The sequence below is a fragment of the Nicotiana attenuata genome, chromosome 1 (genome assembly GCF_001879085.1).
Source record: "Nicotiana attenuata strain UT chromosome 1, NIATTr2, whole genome shotgun sequence".
Classification (NCBI taxonomy): domain Eukaryota; kingdom Viridiplantae; phylum Streptophyta; class Magnoliopsida; order Solanales; family Solanaceae; genus Nicotiana; species Nicotiana attenuata.
In genome coordinates, this window is record NC_031989.1 from 28,803,822 (window position 1) to 28,824,591 (window position 20,770).

Sequence of the window (20,770 nt, forward strand, 5' to 3'; positions counted from 1 at the left end):
CTAACATTCCAAGAACTTCAAGTCTAATACAATCATATGGTAGACCACCTTATCCCAAGTGATTATTAGCCAAAGAGCAAAAACACGAGGTTGAATATGACTCTACTAAATTGCAATTTTTATTGGAGTAAGGAAAAGTACTTTGTTTCTTTTGTCAAAAAATATAGTAGCATTTTAAAAAATAAATTCATACTTTTGGACCTTTATTTGACTAGACTTGTGCTACCTTTAGTACTTCAATCAGAAATTCCCACGAAAGTGCTCAGCTTTCTGTCTTTGCACGCGTTTTATTTTTTCTTTGTGAATTGAACTCCCTAAACTATGGTAACTAGATAGCTACGGATAAAACCTATATTAAGTTTATTTTGTACTCTTACCAGCAACGGGGTGGTGGCGCAGTTAGCTAGCGCGTAGGTCTCATAGCTTCTGAGTAATCTTGAGGTCGAGAGTTCGAGCCTCTCTCACCCCCAGGAGCAACTTTTCACTTTATGAATTTTGTGTTAAACACACGCTTTCTACCGTTCAACCAGGTATGGTGTTCCATGTTTGAAAGGGTATGATCAATCGGATTCGGATTATGTACTAAACTTTAATTTCGGATAGTTAGTACTTTCTTTACATCTTCCTCCAAGTTATTACCTTTACAATTGCTGGATTTAGCTATATTGGCACCATAGTACACTCATAATTGCAGAAACATGAATTTTTCTTGTTGTATTGCCTCTTTTACAAAGAAAATATACGTATGAGTTTGCAACTTTGAGGCATAACAATTCGAACCTCCAGATAAACCATAGTACCCTCATAATTGCAGAAACATGAATTTTCTTGTTGTATTGCCTCTTACAAAGAAAATATACGTATGAATTTGCAACTTTGAGGCATAACAATTCGAACCTCCAGATAAATATTTTCTTAGAGATGCAATGCTGATAATAGGGATGAAAAGTAAAGAGATGTTTGTATTAGCACATAACACAGAAGAAGCAGATAAGGCAGATGCATTAGCTGATTAGATTATCAATAGCCTTAATATATGTATACTCCGATCCGAAATCCGAAATATTGATCCGATCCAAACTTTAAAATCCGATCCGATCTGATCCGATATTAATTCAGATCGGATTCAGATTGCATTTTGTAGAATCCGAAATCCGAAATCCGAATCCGAAATGTGCTAAATTCGATCCGATCGATCCATGCACAACCCTAGTTTCAAGTCCAATAACCTTTTGGTATTTCGCTTGTATTATACTTGATCACTTGTAGGAATAAGACATTGGCTACAATGCACATTCTAGTTTTTGGGACAGGTGAAGATGATAGTAAGATAAAAGCATCCAAGGAAGAGTACAGTTCATGTACAATAGCATATGTTAGGAAGCAATACTCAATGATAGTCAAAACCTTCAAAAGCTTAAACAAAATTCAGTTCCTGCGGACTTGCATTCTCATATTTCCGGTAACTTAATGAACATTCCATATAATCTTTTTCATTTTGAGGAATTGTTGAATTTAATACTTATAGTAAGTACAATATGTTGGTTAACAAATTGATTCGAAGACGTTCAACCTCTCTCTTTTCTTGAGGTAACCAAGAGCATTACTATACCGCAAGGCCAGAAGACCAGGTCTAATGGTTTATTGGCTCTTGCTGTATGGAGCTTCTTGTGACAGTGAATAACATCCTCGAGATCAGGTTCCTAATATTGGTTCTCAGCAACAATGGCGATTTCAAACTTGATATACGATAAACTACGATAAAGTCTATCTTCTCCCACCACAGTTGTGAGATTTTAAATGGCTTCTCCAGGAAGGATACTTCACCCTCAAACATCAAAAATCTCCATAAAACAAACCACCATCTTGAGGCTTGTTATTCAGCAATGATGATAGTTCAGTGAGGAGACAGCTTGTTACAAATAAATTCATTGCCACTGTGGTTTTAATCATTTCCTCCCAAGCCTGGACAGTGAACAAGGTAGATCTTACAGTTGGTAGCCTTGGACATGGTCATTCATAGAAACTTCAGGAATTCCTGGACTGAGTTTGTTAATTGATCCTGACTCTTGAACAGATAAATTAGAGGTATCAATAAACTACATCTTCTTTTTCGGTCACCAGTAGTCTCTGCAGGAACAGCACCCATCTTTGAAATGATGAAACCGATTCACATCCCTTACAATGATCTCTCTTTCATATATTTTTGAGATAAGTTTTATAACAGTATGACAGTCTCCACAGATTCTAAGATTCTTTGTCACTCGGAGAACTGTATCTGGGCTTGTATTAAGAATGCCAAAGGCAATGGCCAGCCTCTCACTGTGACTACTCAGATTTTGCTCTTTCTCCTCTTCACTCACATCATGCAAAGCAAAAGTAGTATCTGGAATGTAACCAGCCGCTCTTATCTTGGCAGGCAGTGCCTCTAAAAACATGTATATTTGTTCTGCCTGTGGATGAGATGTATCTCCTCCAAGGAATAAATGGGCCTTTCCTTCAAATTCAATCCAACTACATCCGGGATTCTTCATAATACGCTGTGATTTCAGTTGGATCCTCAAGTCGTTCACTTCCTCCCACATCCCAGCTTCTGCATACATATTTGAGAGCACCACATAATTCCCACTGTTGTCTGGTTCCAAGATAAATAACTTTTTAGCTGCTAATTCTGCAATTTCTAAGTTGCGATGGCTTCGACCAGCAGCTAATAACGAACCCCAAATGCTTGGTCCTGCTGCCATTGGCATTTGAGAAATGAGGTTATATGCATCCACCAATCGTCCAGCACGACCAAGAAGATCAACCACACAAGCATAATGATCATGTCCCGGCTCCACAAAGTAAACGGAACTCATACAATCAAAATATCTTAGTCCAACATCCACAAGACCCGAGTGGCTGCAACCTGATAACAAGCCTGTAAATGTAATTCCATCAGGCTGTACACCAGCTCGTATCATATCCTCAAACGTTGAAATAGCTTCCTGCCCACAACCATGGGATGCGTAAGCAGAAATCATTGTATTCCAAGCAACCAACTTCTTCTCCTTCTGGTTCATCTGATCGAAACACAAACGAGCATCAACCAGACTGCCACATTTCGCATACATGGCTATAAGAGCTGTTTGCACCGAAGGATTCTTCTCCAATCCGGTCTCTCTAGCAAAACTATGTATCTTCCTCCCACGTTCTAGTTCAGCAGAATGCACACATGCAGGTAAGACACTCATAATCGTCACCCAATTAGGCCTCACCTCCGAGTCACGATCCAACATCTTATCAAACAATCGCAGCGACTTATCAGCTAAACCATTCTGAGCATATCCAGAAATCATTGCTGTCCACGACACTATATTCCGAGTTGGCATTTTCTCAAACAACTCCTCAGCGTATTTGAATAACCCATCCTTCATATAACCAGCAATTAATGCATTCCAAGACGATACATCTCTCACGGGCATTTCATCAAACTGTTTACGAGCCTCAATCAAATCACCACACTTAACGTACATATCAATCAAAGAAGTGCCAACATAAATATCAAACACGAACCCACATCTCAATATTGAGCCATGAACACATTTCCCCAACCAAATATCACACAAGTCAGCACATGACTTAAACACAAAGGGAAAAGTAAAATTGTCACCACGCAAACCCAAAGAATGCATTTGGAAGTAAATCTGTATTGTTCTTTCGGTAAGCCCATAAAGGGTAAGTGCTCGAATCATGGCATTATACAGAAGCGAAGAGTGTTCAGTGGCATTATCGAAAATACGTGAGGCGGAGTCGATTTCACCGGAGCTGGCATACATAGCGACCATTTTCGCTGCGACTAATCCATTGGGATAAATCCCTCGAACGGCCAAGTGAGCGTGAACTTGTTGGCCAAGTTTGAGGCAATTCTTGGCAATCAAGTACTGGAAAATAGGTGCGTAAGAAGAAGGGGGAAATGAGTTTTGGTACAATGGTTGCAGGAGGATTTTCAACATTGTATTTCTGGAAGCTGCTCTCCGTCATGGAACAAAGGAAAAATTGGAACTTTGGAGCTGATTCAATTCAATATGGAAGTTTCATGTCCACTTCTCATTCTTTGGTAATTCTCCTTTGCATTTTCTGTTCAAATTTTAGAAAGTATTGTACAAGTTCTTTACTTATAAATAATGTATCTGTAGTTTTAACAAGAGAAACGAAAGAAAGAATCTATCCAAATCATGAGTACAAGTTCAAGGAGTATAAAGTTGGCTAGGATTAACAATAGATGATTTTATACATGACTATATGTTCTCAGAAAGAAGTTTATTTGTTGCCCACCATTAAGACTTGTACTCTTTGATCTTAAGTTTGTAGTTAGGGGTTTCGTGAAAAATGAAAATTCAAATCAAACCGAAAACTAAATTAAACTGACACAAAAAACAAAACAGATAATATCTTTGTTTGATTTAGTTTTGATTTTGAATTTTAATAGCCGATCAAATTTGGTTTGGTTTTAGTTTATATATATATATATATATATATATATATATATATATATATAATTTCATGGTAGATTTAATAGTTTGCACTATTAGTTGGTAGTCTAGTTCTTTGTTATTATGATAATTGTTTACCCCTAAAATGGTACATTTAAATTTATTATGTGGGTTATAGACAAGCGAAATGATTTGATCCAGAAACAATAATGAAATAAGACTAAGAATAAGATTTAGTAATTGAAATTGATAAAGATAAGAAGCCCGGCTCTGAGCGCAATGCCTCCGAGGACAAAAAATAAAAGCAATGATAAAGAATGAGCAATGTTGTTTAATTGAGAGCAAAAGTAAAGTACAACTTGTGTTTTCCAAGAATTTTCATCCCTTATAATGGTTGCTGAGCCTGCTATTTATAGCTATACCTAGGGAAACAAGATCCTAAGATCAATCTCCACTTAAATGACGATAAAGGAGTCATTGATAAATATGTAATGGCAGTGAATGCAAGGGAGAATATTCTCTCATTGAATACTATCCGATGGTAAATACTCGATCTACTCCCGTTGACCATGCTCACCTCGTGATTTGCCCGATGTCGATTGCAGTTGTTGTATCCGGTATTGATTGTTACTTGACTCGCCTTTTGTCTGCCTACGGTTCCAAGTGTTATGCTATCATTTGACCATTTATTATAAACTAATTTTACCCCGTACAATAACCGGGTTCTTTGCATTTATATTCTAGCTTGATGGTAATTTGATTTTGCTAAGCTCGGTAATCTATTTCACGTTAAAAATAACTTGTCTTTAATTGAGTCCATAAATTTTTTATCACTATTTAATTCAATATATATTATCACTATATCTTAGTAAATGATAACTTTTCTTAAAGAATAATTGGCGAGTGTTGTGTTAGAATATAGTTGCCGGATTATATACTTGGCAAATGTCTCATATTTAAGAAAATAAGCCGAAATAAACGAAAAACCAACTAAAACCTACATAAAACCGAACCTATAAAAAAACGAGTTATTTGAATTGGTTTGGTTCTAATATTTGAAAAGGCGACTTAATTGGTTTGGTTTCTTTTAAAGGAAAATCGACCAAATTGAATCATGAACACCCCTATTTGTAATTACTTAACTTTATAAACCCGCAGTCGTTACCCTTCGGGTGCGACTAACTTGCTTCACTATGCAATAACTCGCAAACCAGTAATTCCCCTTGAACTCCCAGACCCCTCAGAAGAACATGCACTAGCTGATGCCCTAGCCTGTTGCTGGGTAGCTACCAACTATGTCAACAAATGCACTGCACTCCTCAAGTCCTGATCTGATAGAAGTGGAGGGGGAACTGGATGTGCTGTATCCCTAGAAATCTCCTCAGGTGGTGGAGGAGCCGGCAGTGGCTGAGTAGGGGTCTCGCCCTGGGCCTCAGACTGGGCCCCATCTACTGGGGGTAGCCTGCTGGTCCCCTCACCTGCTGTTGTATGTCTACTAGTCGTAGTCTTCCTACTCACCGTCGTCTCTGTATGCAAACACCAATACGTAAGTTTAACTAAAATTTCTTATAACTCAGTTCTACAACACAGTTTAGATTTGAAAGAATGGTAACCAACTCCTAAATGTCCTGTAGTTCCGTGCTTATGTAATGTGGTGCACAACACATCTATAAACAAGACCCTACTAGACACGGCTTGTAGACTCTCTAGGACAGAACTTCTCTGATACCAAGTTTGTCATGCCCCCGACCTGGAGGGCGAGACTAGCACCCGGTGCCTCACTTAACCTAGCGTACCAACTAGCGACTGAGGGACTCTGAACATACAATGTCATACTTTGGCCATAGGGCCACGTTGAAAGACAATTTGTGAAACAAAATATAAAACTGATCGAAAACTAGCTCTGACTGAACATCATTATAAAGTTGGGTCGACAAGGCCGTCATAACTACTGCAGCTGACAAACCAACAAAAATATACATACAAGGCCTACAAGCCCAACATACTACACTAACTGGCAGGATATGTCTACAAGCCTCTACTGATAGATGTACTGTGGTCGGAACAAGGCCCCGACCTACCCATAATATATATACATACATACACAATATGTACTCAAAAACCTAGACCCGGAAACTCCGAAGGACATGGAGCTTACCCATCAAGCTGATCAAGGACAACACCTACAGGAGTTTTACCAATCTGTCTATCCGAACATGCATGCATGAAATATAGAGTCCCCAGGAATGGGACGTCTACGAAATAATGTACCGAGTATGTAAAGCAATAGAATATTGAAATATGAAACTAAACTGATAATATAATAACTAAAAGTAACTGGGAGTCAAGGATGATCTGGAGATATACTTACGTGTTGATACTGACTCAAGTCTCTCAATATAGTAAGTAAAATAGCTGTCCGACCCTGTAAGGCTCAGGACGTGTAACTGCTCAGCCGTAGTAGGCTCGTTCATAGGCGCCCGGCCATACTAGGCTCGGTATCTCGGCCATTCTGGGCTCGCTCATAGGCGCTCGGCCACAGTAGGCTCGGTATGTAACGTACCATCTGATTAGAAGTTTTCCAATAGGGGCCTGCCCACCAATTATAGCTCGGTGGTGGTGGAAATACTGTAATACTGTATATATATAGACCCTATACCTTCTTGACTGAAAAAAGATAATACTTAACTGAATATAAGGGAGAATACTGTAAATTCTGAGACTAGGATAATGTGAATAAACTCAGGAATACGAACTTCTCTTTATGTCTCGTTATCAAACACATGCAGTTACGAGATCATGCTAAAATAAAGGAAATGTTTAGCCTTAACATACCTTATCACAATCTTTCCAGTAACCACTTTGAACTCGTCTCTTTTCACCTTAATCTACAACAACGACAATAATACTATCATTAATTTACGAAATATACAACTATCGCATAGCGAACGATAGGCTTATTTTATATTAAAACCGGCAGCATCTTCCTTATAATCTTTACTTCCTCCAAATTCAAAATAACACCAACAACACAGAACACAACAATAACAACGTACATACATTATTTTCCAATTCAATTAATTTAAATTGGACAACAGAATTCAATTAATCTATGAGATAATTTTTGCACACCTTATAATAGAATAAATTACTGCACATTTTTGCAAAGGAGATATTTGGTTAATCTTAAATCCTTTACAAATTACATTTTTGCATAAAGAGAATTTTATAAAAGGAGAAATTACACATTAAAAGGACATCTGATAAAATTTCAAGTAGAATAACCGAGGGAATAAGCAATTAAACACGGTTGGGACCAAGACAGAAGCAGCAAGGCCCAAAATAAAATATTGGATTGGACTTGGTGGGGTGCGCCAGGCCCGTACAATAGTGCAACGCATGAGCGACGCTCGAGAACCCAAGTAGCAAGCTACCTTAATGACTCCCTCCATTAAAAAATTAAGTTAATATCGTGTGAGCCGATGGCCCACATATCAGATATTAAACTGATAAGAATAGATACTTCACTTGATCTTAGCCAAAAGGCTGAGAAAGGTATGCTTTGAGAACAACAACTGGAGAAATTTACCTAGTTATACTATAATAGAAACTTATTTACCATTTTTCTATAGGTTTCTTAAAAATTATATTCTCTATCTATATTTACTTATATACAAAACCTTAATAAAGAGAGTATCCCTTAAAATTAGGATGTAACTGAAATAGCCCCTTTCCCCATCCCACGTTACTCCCCCCCCCACCCCACCCCAACCCTCGTATATATACAAAGCCCCTAAATCACGTTGCATCCCATTTTCATAAAGATTTCAAAAAAATTCTTAATCTTCATACAAATCAACCCAAATCTCTCCCTCTTCACACAATTCCATGAACATTATTTCCAAAATTGTAGCAACAAAGTATTCTCCATTGACAACCATTAAAAAACTTTGAATTCAATATTTGGATTTTACGAATTTGTGATTTGTTTAGATTGTGTGTTCTTGCAAACGATTGAGAATATACCTTGGAGTTTATATCTCAATTTTGAGGGAGATTGGTTAAGTTTAGATTTATTTTTAGGTAAAATTTCAGATTGAAACTTGAAAAAAGAAGAAGTTTCAGAACTGTATCATGATTGTATGATAATTGTATCACAATTGTATCAATATTAGGGTTTTATGAATTTTGTGAATTGTTTTGAATTGGGTGTTCTTGCAAACAATTGAGAATATAATTTTGAATTTATATATCAATTTTGAGGGAGATTGGTTAATTTTAGAGTTGGCTTTAGGTAAAACTATATCGAAACTCGAAGAAGAAAAGTAGTTTTCGAATTGTATTACGATTGTATGATAATTGTATCATAATTGTACTAGATTTATTTCATAATTATATCACAATTGTATCAAAGTTGTATGTGATACATCAATACCTAAAACAACACCTGATACAATGCTAATACAACTATGATATAATATTGTATCAGACTTTAAGTTTAGAGTTGTGATTGAAACTTGAAGAAGATGAAGATCAGAACTATATCACAATTTTTCAGAATTGTATCACGATTGTATCATAATTATATTTGGATCATAATTGTTGCAGAAATTGTATACCAAATGTATGATAATTGTATATTAGTTGTATATGTCTAAGAGCAATTGTAAGTTTATGTCCTATTTCACATTTGAATTTTTACGAGCCATTATCCCATTAATAATAGTTTTGCTAGAGTTTAAGGATTTTTGAATTGTTCAAGATACTTGGTTAGCAAATGAATATTTTTATATCGTGATATTTCCGTGTGTATAGATTTGTAACTGCACAAAAAAGTTTTTTTGTTGCTATTCTGAAAAGCAGTCCCGTGTTATTGGAATTGTTAGATTAGGGATCACTTTCTTACTATTTTAAGATAATAGGAACATAAATTTTACTTTATGACGTTATATCCAGTATTGGATGGTCCAACCAAAATTCAATAATGAAGAAAAATTGCCAGATTTTTGTTGAAGACGTACAGTTTACAACTATCAAAGAGAGAGAGAAAGAGATCTACTAAAGAAATTAGGATGCAAGGAATGAGGAGAAGAGAGAAAAAAGGAAAAGGATATAATTAAATCTTTTAATTAAAGGCAATATTAATGGGGTGAGAGCCTTTTAAGGAAGGAATATATCTAATTTGTAAATAAAATTTAGATACTTTTTAAAAACTAAAAAACCTAGAGAAAGTAGGTACATTAGTTTCTATTATAGTATATATTGAAAAAATTCCCTATAGCTTTTTAGATGCCTACGTATTTTCGCTAAAACCAAAGTAGCAGCGAATGAAATGATTGAATGAAGTTGGGCTTGGGCCTATCCTGGGATGATAACGAAGGACAAAGTACACAAATAGCCCTTTTTAGGATCCATATTTATAGAATAATCAAAAATTATAAAAAATGACGAAATTACGGGTCTATAATATCCAAATTCACATATTCATGTTCAATGAGCCTAAAAAGCTATTCATATGTTTAACTTTCCTTTTGCATTACATATATTTTATATTTTATATGATGGTATTTCAATAAGCATAAATCTTTCTTTATTAAAGAACTTCCGACATGTATCCAAGTCGAGGGATATGGGTTCACGCGAATTCATACTCCTCTCTCTAAACCATGTATAACAATGTTATATTTTTTTAAAATTATTTAAATCTATGTGCGTGAACACATGCTCAAAGACTATTATGGTACAATTATTATTGGGTGTACCTCTACAAGTGAAATTGGCAGTTCAAATCCTACTCTGAATGGTCTTGTTTTTGGCACGTTGTATAGATTTATATGTGAAAATTATTAAAATTTCAAAAAAGATATAATTTTGAACCTATAATTTTAAAAGTATAATGGATTTTTACTTTCCTATACACTATTTGAAACTTTATTATTCTCCCTACTCAAGTTTATATTTAATTACATGGTCATATACAACTTACCAATTATGTACAAATAAGTTTTAAATGAGTATCCCTTTATATTAGGAATTGAATAAGGAATATCAGCTATTTATACTTGCTCACTCTCTCTCCGTCTCTCTCTCTCTCTCTCTCTCTCTCTCTCTCTCTCTCTCTCTCTNCAAAATCTTTGTTAATCTAACGGGACTTATACAGGGAGCGCATTGAATAACTTTTTTTTTATGTATTTTTCATACTATATATATATATGGTAGTTTTTTATTTTATTTTATTATTTTCAATTTTTATATATATTTAAATTAAAAAATAATAACCAATAACTAATTATGAACTAAATAACTAATTATGCCATGTGGCATTTTTTTGGGTTGCCACTTGGCTTAAGGAAAGGACTTTTTCCTCTCCTTTTAATAATATATAGATATAGATATAGATAAAATTCCCTTTGAACTGTTTCTTCCGGCCCTTTTTAGACATAGCTTTTTTCTCCATCTTATATTACAAGCCAATGTGGGAACAAAGGCCAAGGCATACAATAGAAACCTGGTAAAAATTGGGATAGCATGAAAAATTAAGGGAATGTAATTATTTTGATTTATTTATTTTCGTTTCTAGGAAAATTCTATGTTTCTAACTTTCATATATTGGCTAGCCTTTTTAGAGAAATATAGTTGTTTCTATTTAAATAGAGGAAAAATAAGAAAAAAACCAGTGTGCCAACAGAACACACTTTCTTATAAATTAAGATTACCAATCATCTCGTTCTTTATTTTTCCATATTCCAGGGAGGATACTTTTGTCCATATTTCATCCCTGAATTAAATAATAACTAATATTTCTTAATTACGTTGCAAAAGTCGGTTATTCCTTACCTTAAAGCCCAAGTTTTTTTCCCACAAGTACTACAAAAGAGCAATTACCAGTTTACCACTCCTACTGTTAAAAGGATTAATTTGCAAAAACATAAAAATAATTTAACAAATGGAAAGTACAGTGTTGTTTTAGCTGAAAACATAGTCCTAACTCATTTAGGTTTCAGTTTTGTGTCGTTCCTCAGGTCAGTCAACTATATTTAATACGAAGACTTTGCTAAGTGTAGTCTATACATTCCAAAATTCAGATTGATTCATATTTATCTCTAGTGGGTCAAGAGCTAAGAGGAATAAGAATAAGAATTGGGTCATGGCCGGAGATTTTTGCCGCAGGTCGCAGGATTTCATGGCTATGTTAAGGAACCTGTCACGTGAAGAGATTCTTGTTGTTTTGTCTGAAGGTTTATGTCCGCACTGCGAAGATGTTATTGAGGCTCGTGTTTACAATCTTCATCAGAGTAAGTTGTCTCAGTTATTCTATTTTCGGATCTATCAATGGATTTGTATCTAATTTTTTGTTACGATTTGAATTTAATTTCAAAAACTCATTTTTTAGGTTGTGATTATCAATTCTTTGATGTTCTGTTTGTGACACGATAATTTTTGTTTCTGTCCTGAACTTTTTTAAAGTCTTCCCTTCTAGCAGAGATTAATATATCTATTGAATAAATTAATTACAGTGCCTGTATGTTTTTACTGAAAATACTAAGATTCCCTCGTGAGAATATTTTGCTTGCTAGTATTGAAAGAACTGAGCTTTCTCTTTGAATTTAAGGAATGCTTTGAACATAATCCTAGGTTGGGTGGTTCTTAAGGAATGTTCAAATTCAATCTCGAGTTCCTGAGTAATTCGATTTAAATCACATATTAGGATTTTTCAGACAGAGAATCTATGGAATGGCTACAATATATTCTTTCTTTCTTTTCATATTTTTTTTTTGGTAAAATAGGATTTTTAGAGTGATTCGTCTTTTGGTACAATGCAAATTCACATAATTTTCTTCTAATTTGTAGGAAGGTTAGATGAAATGTCTTTATCAGATGTTAATGTCACAAAAAGTTCTGCAGAGTTCTTGCATGGAGAATCATCAGATGATGTAATTTCACCAAAGAGAAGGCTGAATTCTTATGGTCATACACTCAACTCTTTGCGTTCTCCACAAGTTGTCGACTCAACTTACTCAGGAAGGCCGAAGGTACTTGTTACACCTTCATCGATAAACAAAAAACGACCAGTGTTTAATCATTCAAATTATGAGATTCCACTAAGTGATGGACTTAGTAGGTCAGTCGTAGGCAATGGTTTATCGGAGGATCAGAAAGAGTTAAGTAGATTTGGCCAAGTTGGTAGACGAAAGGATTTTGTTTATTATGAGAAGGTCAATGGAAAGGAGACAAATATACTTAAAGGGCTTGAGCTTCACACTCGGGTTTTCAATCCTGATGAGCAGAGAGAGATAGTCGAATTTGTTTATGCACTTCAGAGAATGGGACAAAAACGGCAGCTTAGAGGTACACACTAAAGTTTTCATTCAATCTTGTTTTCTGAATTAAGGCTATCAGTATGGTGATACAATATTGCAGAATGCATTTTTCCATTAATTATATCTAGAGTAATAGCTAGAGAAATGCGAAGAATGTTTGGAAAGCTATTGTACTGTTATTCTTGTGTTTGTTGGTATAGGATACATGCATATTACATCTAGACTTATATGAATTATCAACAACTTTTTTTTATATATTTTCAGTCAAAATATTAATAAATTACTGTCCGCTTATAGAACATAGGAAACGATAAACATATCTGGGAAATCTGAAGTGCATTCTCTCAGTATCTATAATTGTGCAACTCAGGAAAAGGCTGAAACGAGAGAGACAGATATATGAGGCGAATAGATTCATCAGTTTTCTAGTTCTGTTATAGTTATCTGATTAAGAAAGTATATTTTGTTCAATACATAAGCTATGTTTTGGTCTAGCGGTAAGAGTGCAGCAAGTGATGTATAGGTTAGGCGTAGGTCACAGGTTCGTATCGTGCCGTAAACAAAAACCTAATATTTAAATGGAGAAAGGTAGATGAGTGGGACCATTATCTATCGAGCTTCGAACTGTGTGGCATTGACCCTCGGGAATTTCTTGGTTATAAAAAAAAAGTACATACGCTAGGTTAAGATGTGAGGTAGAAAATCCTCTAATCCTGATATGTATCTTCTTCTTTGTGGATTGGCATTAGAGAACACATTATTTGACTACATTGTAATATTTCAGTCTCCACTGAAAATTGTTTTTTGTCCAGGCTGCTATGTAGCAGAAGAGAGATAGCTATATCAGTTAACATGTTGCTCTCGCAAAAGAAAAATTAAGTGTTTCAATTCTCTCTCTTTTTTGGTTGATTTTGCAGCACGAACATATTCTGAACCAAGAAAGTGGATGAAAGGAAAGGGCCGTGTCACAATGCAGTTTGGTTGTTGTTATAATTATGCTGTGGTAAGAGTTATCTAATTGATTCTTTGAGATGCATGTTTATTCCTTTTCAGTTTTATCTCAACATTTATCCACTTATCCTTCTTAACAGGACAAAGATGGTAATCCACCAGGCATTATTAGAGATGAAGAAGTGGATCCATTGCCTCCTTTATTCAAGAAAATGATTAGGAGGATGGTTAGATGGCATGTTTTGCCTCCGACATGTGTTCCCAATAGTTGCATTGTGAATATTTATGACGAGGGTGATTGCATTCCTCCTCATATTGACCATCACGACTTTGTTCGACCTTTCTGCACAGTGTCCTTTTTGGCAGAATGTAATATACTCTTTGGCACAAGCTTAAAGATTATTAATCCTGGAGAGTTCTCTGGTCCTTTCTCCTTACCTCTTCCTCTCGGGTATGACACCACATTTTGCTCTATTAAATTTTAATACCTTATATGATTCGGTCCCATCCAAATAAAACTTCCCCATCTGCATTGCCTTGTCACGTTTGTTTTGATTAAGCAAGGAATGCTATAGAAATATGTATCTTTCTTTTTCCTCTAATTTTGCATAAATGTCTAAGATAGTGAAGCAAGAGTCTATCATAAAATATCTGGATTAATTATTGGGTACAGCAAGTAGCGATTAGTGAACAAACTTGGTACTAGGAAGTTGCCCAAACCTTGATTAGTAACCTTTGTTCTGACTTTTACATTCTTTACTTGAATTAATCAAAGAATGTCATTGTTCATATTTGTAATTTAAAAGAGGGGGGGGGGGGGGTGGCATAAGTTTGTTAAATTTACTTCTGAAACTTTGCTTTTCCTCCCTAGATGAGATTTAGCATCTAGTTTTATAGGGAGAAGTGGTGATGACTAGGAGTAGTGGTGCCATATTGAGGTAAATAAGGCTAGCTTTATTTCCAAGAACAGTCTCACAAAATTAAGCTTCCCTTTCCTTCATTTGAAATACTTTTTGAATTCACCTTAATAAAAAGTTATACTTTTAGTCTGGAATTTATGTTTAATAACTTGTTGCTTTCTATCATGCAGGTCGGTGCTCATTCTCAATGGTAATGGAGCTGATGTTGCTAAACATTGTGTGCCTAGCGTTCCAGCTAAAAGGTTGTCCAATTTTCTCTTCTATGTATGACATCAATGTGGCATTTCTCAAAAGGATATCGAATGATCGATTCACCATTGGGAACATTAACCCCAAAAAGACTGAATTTTTTTTAATGCAAACATTTAAAAGATTTTCAGAATATATTTTTGTTTTAGTTTTTCAAGAAGCTTTTGCAGAAGATTTTCTCAAAACACTATTTTCGATAGAAGTGATTTGATGATGTTCTCAAAGAGTAGTTCTTCTTCCACTCACAACAAGACTATAAATATTCAATATTAATAATTGTTCTTAATAAAAATGAATAATACCACTACCCAGACAAGTGTTTTGCGCACAAAAAAAAATAATCCATATCATTTTGCAAAAAAAAATTGTCTAAAAGTTGTCCAAATGGCTCCTTATCTTGTGCAATTGTCTTGTTTATTCCACTGACACCGTCATTGTTATGTTCTTTCTTGCAGAATATCCATCACTTTCCGTAAGATGGATGACAGAAAATTGCCGTTTGCATATACTCCTGACCCTGAGCTTTCAGCAATTGAGCCTTTTGTTCCTCCATCATTGGAGAAGTCAAGAATTCGGCACCACAAAGATGGTATAAATGACAACCATGATAAGTCAGAATATCGTGCAGAAAGTGGTAATAAGGGCTTCTCCAATGAAGATGAGTTCCCTCCTCTGGGAAAAGGGAATTCTTCCAACCGTAGAAGTCAGAGATAATTTTTGCAGCAATTAGGATGAGTACTACATAGAACAACATTGTAACTTATAAGCATAACATTTGTTGTATGGTCAACGACTTACTTTAGTCATAAAAGTTTATCTGTTGAATCCTAAATTTGAAGTTTGTATTTTATAATAATTAAGTTGTTTCTCATAAATGGTTGACTCGTCAAAATTTCTATGTTTGTTTGAGCCGAAATAAACATTCTATTACTGGTGAAGCTTCTCCTATGACCTCTCTCTCTCCTCATAAGAGAGAAAATTTACATTCCTCTTTGAGACATTACTTGAATGGACCTATATATCATATCAGTGCTTTGCAACATACTATGATGCCCAATATCTGATTGTAGAACCGCCTCGTTCTCATACATATGAGAGGGTCCCGTCCTCCCCAAGCTAATGCGGACAATTGTTTATTTTAGTTCTAACTGGACAAATGCGAGCGCCACCTTTCCTTCAGTATGCTGTCTCAGTACCGCCTGAAGTGTTTACCTTTGCATATTCTGGGAGTCAACAGGTAAAGTGCTTTTACATTAAGCTTTCAACATCATATCATCTACAATTATAGCCAGCGGGCCTTTATTGATGCTGAGGAATGACCATAAGGTTCAAATTTGACATGGAAATGACGCTGTGTCTCAATCTTCTGGAATTTCTTTCCAAGCTGGCTGAGAGAGGCATTTCTTTACTGATCATTCTTGAGTACCCTCTGCTTCTTAGGATGTAAGCATAAATGTACTGGCTTGCATATGTATAAGGTCTTTCCTCCTCTTTTTCTGCTTTCATCTCGATTAATCAGTATCTTTGAGTAAGTTTCAGACTGCTTATAACTTCAGCATGAAGTAGCATCTGGTGTTTTACCTAATATACTTTATAATGCAACTGCCAGCTCTATGATTCTTCACTTATGGCATAATCCTAACATCTTGTTGCAGGTCATGTAGATGCCATGGACATTGACCCAGAGAACGTGAAACAGATTCTTGGATGCTTGTCAGGAACTAAAGGTTCGATCATTTCCAAATGCTAGCTAGTATCTTGGCTTTTTTACTCCTTGCAGTCTGACGCACAAAATTGAAACTATTATTGTCTCTGTGCTATCAGAGATGATTCCTATGCTGTATCTTTGAGTGTTGACATTATTGTTCGAGTTGATATATCAGTCATAGTTGTATTTGGAGAACTTCTAATTGTTTTGTGGTTAAGGTCTACGTCATTGCTATAGCTTACTCTGGTAACCTCGTAAAGTTAGTGTCTGTTTCCCACTTAATTATTGCTTTACGATCATTCTTGATAGATCCTAGGTTGAAACCATCACCCCAAACGATGCACATACGTGTATTGTCTGAAGAAATAAGTGAATTAAAGACCTTCTAAGCTTTTACTTCTCCAAGGGCTTCACTTCTAGCTGTAGTTCGTAGCTGAAACACAAGTTTCTCACTGTACCTTTTCCCCTGTTTGCGTACCCTCCCTTTCCATATGTACATGTATATATATTTTGGGTTACAGATCTGTTGAGATTCCTGGATATGATTGTTTATTCGACATTAGACTTGCTGCCCTTGATTTTTCAAAACACTCTTAGATTTGCCGAAATGGTTGAACAACAACTTGAACACATATGGAGAGATCTTCTACGAGGTCGTCAAGTGCCTCACATTGGTTGAGGCCTTGAGGGAATGGACTGTTTCTTCGTCTTGTGCAATCGGCACCTCATGGTATAAAGCTAGAGCCATCATTACTCTTGGTTTACTTAATGTTGGACCCCTCATGTTATGTTGTCCACGCTCCAAATGTCCAGCCCTAGGCATGCGGGGCTGTTAAAGTATCCCACATTGGTTGAGTATATAGGTTGTTGTCTCCTTATATGGTCTAGGAAACCAGCAACCCGCATGAGCTAGCTTTTTGGTTGAGTTAGGCCAACGTTCACTTTCTTTTTCTTTTAGCTTTCAGTCATAGATTTGAAAAGACGTTCCGCGGTAATTCTGTTGGCTTTCAATCATAGGTTTAAAAAGACGTTCCGTGATAATGCTGTTGGCTTTCAGTCATAGGTTTGAAAAGACGTTCATCACTAATTCTGTTGTGAACATCTAGTCTTTGTTCTCGTTGTTCTTAACATAATGAATGCTAATCAAAGCATCATAGTGTGGGTGGTGCTGATGTATCTAGTTCTGATTGTTATCCTGATTATTTCAAAGCGGAAGCAAACAAGTTTCCATCCAACGTTTCTTGATCAGCTGACTGTTGATGCAATGATTCAAATGGCTTGTTTTGAAGAATCAACTGAAAAGAGAGAACTTTCTTTTTACCAGAACCCTTATAACTTTTTGGGATCTTTTGTTTGGTGAACACATATACAGTCATATATGAATCAAGCATTTCTTAAGATGTTTCTCCTCTGCCATATGCTCTTTATGTTCCAGAAAGATTGCTACAGTAAGAGGGCTATTTTGTTTTTGTGTTTTCTTCTTACCATTTTCTTTTATTGCGGTGGGGGTGCAGAAAAGGTGTGTGTAAAATATATAGTGAATGATTAATTTTCTTCTAAATAATTTTGTATACGGGTAAAATCGGCCCGATTTTGCAATTGTTTCGAGATCGGAGAACCGCATCAAGGGTCAGCCTCGTAATAGATTAGGCCTGAGCACGAAGACAACGTACTGAAAATATGAAGATCGAGGTACCCGTAGAGATTGAGATCCCCGTTGATCGAGACCAGATGTGATCAGCTTCGAGCGGAACGCAATAACGGCAAGACAAAGTATCCGTAACCGGTCGGAGATCACGGCGAAAATCTCGGAGCGGATCAAATCAAGGGCGATTATTTGTATCAATCTTGGGATTTACTTCCGTAATCAGAATTGTACCTCAATTAGGATTCCTCTAGTATATAAAGAGGGGTCTCCATCATTTATAAACTCTCTCACATTGATTCGGATCGAAGCAATATAACATTTCTCCATTGTTCATCAATTTATTGTTCTTTACTTCTTCTTACTTGTCAACTCAGCAGGCTGCAATACCAGAACTCCAGAATCGGGCACCTAGCGGAATCAAACTTGATACATCGCAGGAAGTTGTTCATAGGATCGAACCAGTACAGGATAAATTGACCGATAATGGATCGGCGACTGATCCCGCCGTTATGAAGATGCTCGAGGAGCTCACGAAACGGATAGAATCAGGTGAAAAGAAAATCGAGGCTAATGACAAAAAGGTAGAAACGTGCACGAGTTGACCAAATACCGGGGGCATCCCCGATCCTAAAAGGTGTGGATTCGAAGAAATTCGTGCAAAAGCCTTTAGTGCGGCTCCGAAGCCCATTTCTAAGTAGTTCCGTATGCCGGACATCCCCAAGTACAACGAGACCGATCCTAATGAACACATCACTCCGTACACATGCGGGATAAAGGGAAATGACTTAGAAGATGATGAGATTGAATCCGTTTTGCTGAAAAAATTTGGAGAAACTTTGTCGAAGGGGGCAATGATATGGTACTACAATTTGCCGCCCAATTCCATCAGTTTTTTCGCCATGCTCGCCGATTTGTTCGTAAAGGCACACACCGGAGCAATAAAGGTCGCGACCAAGAAGTCAGACCTCTTCAAAGTGAGACAAAAGGACAATGAAATGCTAAGGGAATTTGTATCTCGATTTCAGATGGAACGCATGGACCTACCCCCGGTTACCGATGATTGGGCTGTCCAAGCCTTTACTCAGGCTCTGAACGAGCGAAGTTTGGTAGCATCACGTCAACTGAATCAGAATTTGATTGAATATCCAGCGGTGACCTGGCCGATGTGCATAATCGGTACAAATCAAAAATTAGAGTCGAGAATGATCAGTTAGGAGCCCTATCCGGTTTTGTTTACCCAAATAGATCTGAAGGCAGGATTCGAAGAGACATCGATGGAGAGCCCCGATCAAATAGAGATCGATACCTACCTTATAGCGCAGAACGTAAGAACAACGGATCAGGACGTAATCCCATTCGCAATGTTCGAAGGAACGATCGAGGTCAAAATTCTCGAGGGTGGCTTCGATAAACATGTCGAGCCTAAGGAAGCGCCACGGTTATCAGACTACAACTTCAGCACCGATGCTTCAGGTATTGTGTCATCCATTGGACGAATCAAAGATACTAGGTGGCCCCGACCCCTACAGACTGATCCAGCTCAAAGGAATTCAAATCAAACGTGCAAGTACCATGGAACCCATGTTCACGGAATCGAAGACCGTAGACAGTTAAGGGAGGAGGTAGCTCGCTTATTCAACGAGGGTCACCTTCGAGAGTTCTTGAGTGATTAAGCAAAAAATCACTTCAGAGACAGGGATGCAAACAGGAGGAGCCACAGTAAGTGATTCATATGATCGTTGGTAGGGTCGATATCCCTCAGGGTCCGACATATAAACGCACCAAAGTCACAATCGCAAGGGAGAAGCGTTCCTGGGGCTACTTACCAGAAGATACCTTATCTTTCAACGATGAGGATGCAGAAGGGATCGGACAGCCTCACAACGATGTAGTGGTAATATCTATCCTTATGAATAAAATTCAATTTAAATGTGTGTTGGTTGATCCAGGTGGCTCGACGAATATTATTCGATCGAGGGTCGTGGAGCAGCTCGGCCTTCAGGATTAAATCGTGCCTGCAGCTCGATTGCTCAACAGTTTCAACATGGCGAGTGAAACCACCAAAGGGGAAATTGTGTTGCCAGTAAACATGGCCGGAACTATCCAGGAAACAAAGTTCCACGTGATCGAAGGTGATATGAGGTACAATGCGCGCTGCTCGGAAGACCTTGGATACATAATATGAGGGCAATACCTTCAACGCTTCATCAAGTCTTGAAATTCCCAACACCAGAAGGAGTCAAAACGGTGTACGGCGAACAGCCAGCAGCCAAAGAAATATTTACAATTGATGAAGTAATACCGGTATCGGCACTAACAAAGGGACCAGAATAAAAGGAAAAATAGAAGGTCAAATAGCAACCACAGTCGCCGGCTTTGACCAGATCGGAACATCAGGAAATGATCGAGGACGATGATTGCATGATACCTCGAACCTTCATAATCCCTGATGACTCCGATGCCACGAAGTCAACGGTCGAAGAGTTGGAACAAGTCAT

General features: G+C 36.8%; 2 protein-coding genes across 3 annotated transcripts; one reads left to right on the forward strand and one right to left on the reverse strand.

Moving 5' to 3' along the window:
• LOC109223475 (pentatricopeptide repeat-containing protein At3g46790, chloroplastic-like) lies at positions 1,370–4,295 on the reverse strand. The gene has a single exon (XM_019387809.1). The coding sequence runs from the start codon at positions 3,993–3,995 to the stop codon at positions 2,118–2,120; it is 1,878 nt and encodes a 625-aa protein (XP_019243354.1). The 5' UTR covers positions 3,996–4,295; the 3' UTR covers positions 1,370–2,117.
• Positions 11,370–15,854, forward strand: LOC109223486. 2 transcript variants are annotated; one of them, XM_019387826.1, is made up of 6 exons: positions 11,370–11,770; positions 12,381–12,824; positions 13,714–13,799; positions 13,888–14,198; positions 14,838–14,909; positions 15,372–15,854. In XM_019387826.1, exons 1-6 carry the CDS (start codon positions 11,623–11,625, stop codon positions 15,628–15,630), a joined length of 1,320 nt encoding a protein of 439 aa, XP_019243371.1. In that variant the 5' UTR covers positions 11,370–11,622; the 3' UTR covers positions 15,631–15,854. The 2 variants fall into 2 exon arrangements, with proteins under 2 accessions (XP_019243371.1, XP_019243364.1); XM_019387819.1 differs by having other exon boundaries at positions 11,372–11,770; positions 12,327–12,824.

What these genes read in the sequence shown, in the direction of transcription:
- LOC109223475 (XM_019387809.1), bottom strand. Translation starts at nt 3,995, where the DNA reads ATGTTGAAAATCCTCCTGCAACCATTGTACCAAAACTCATTTCCCCCT.
- LOC109223486 (XM_019387819.1), top strand. Translation starts at nt 11,623, where the DNA reads ATGGCCGGAGATTTTTGCCGCAGGTCGCAGGATTTCATGGCTATGTTA. An exon ending in TCCTTACCTCTTCCTCTCGG is followed by an intron (nt 14,199 to 14,837) that starts GTATGACACCAC and finishes TCTATCATGCAG; the next exon opens with GTCGGTGCTCATTCTCAATG. An exon ending in CCTAGCGTTCCAGCTAAAAG is followed by an intron (nt 14,910 to 15,371) that starts GTTGTCCAATTT and finishes TCTTTCTTGCAG; the next exon opens with AATATCCATCACTTTCCGTA.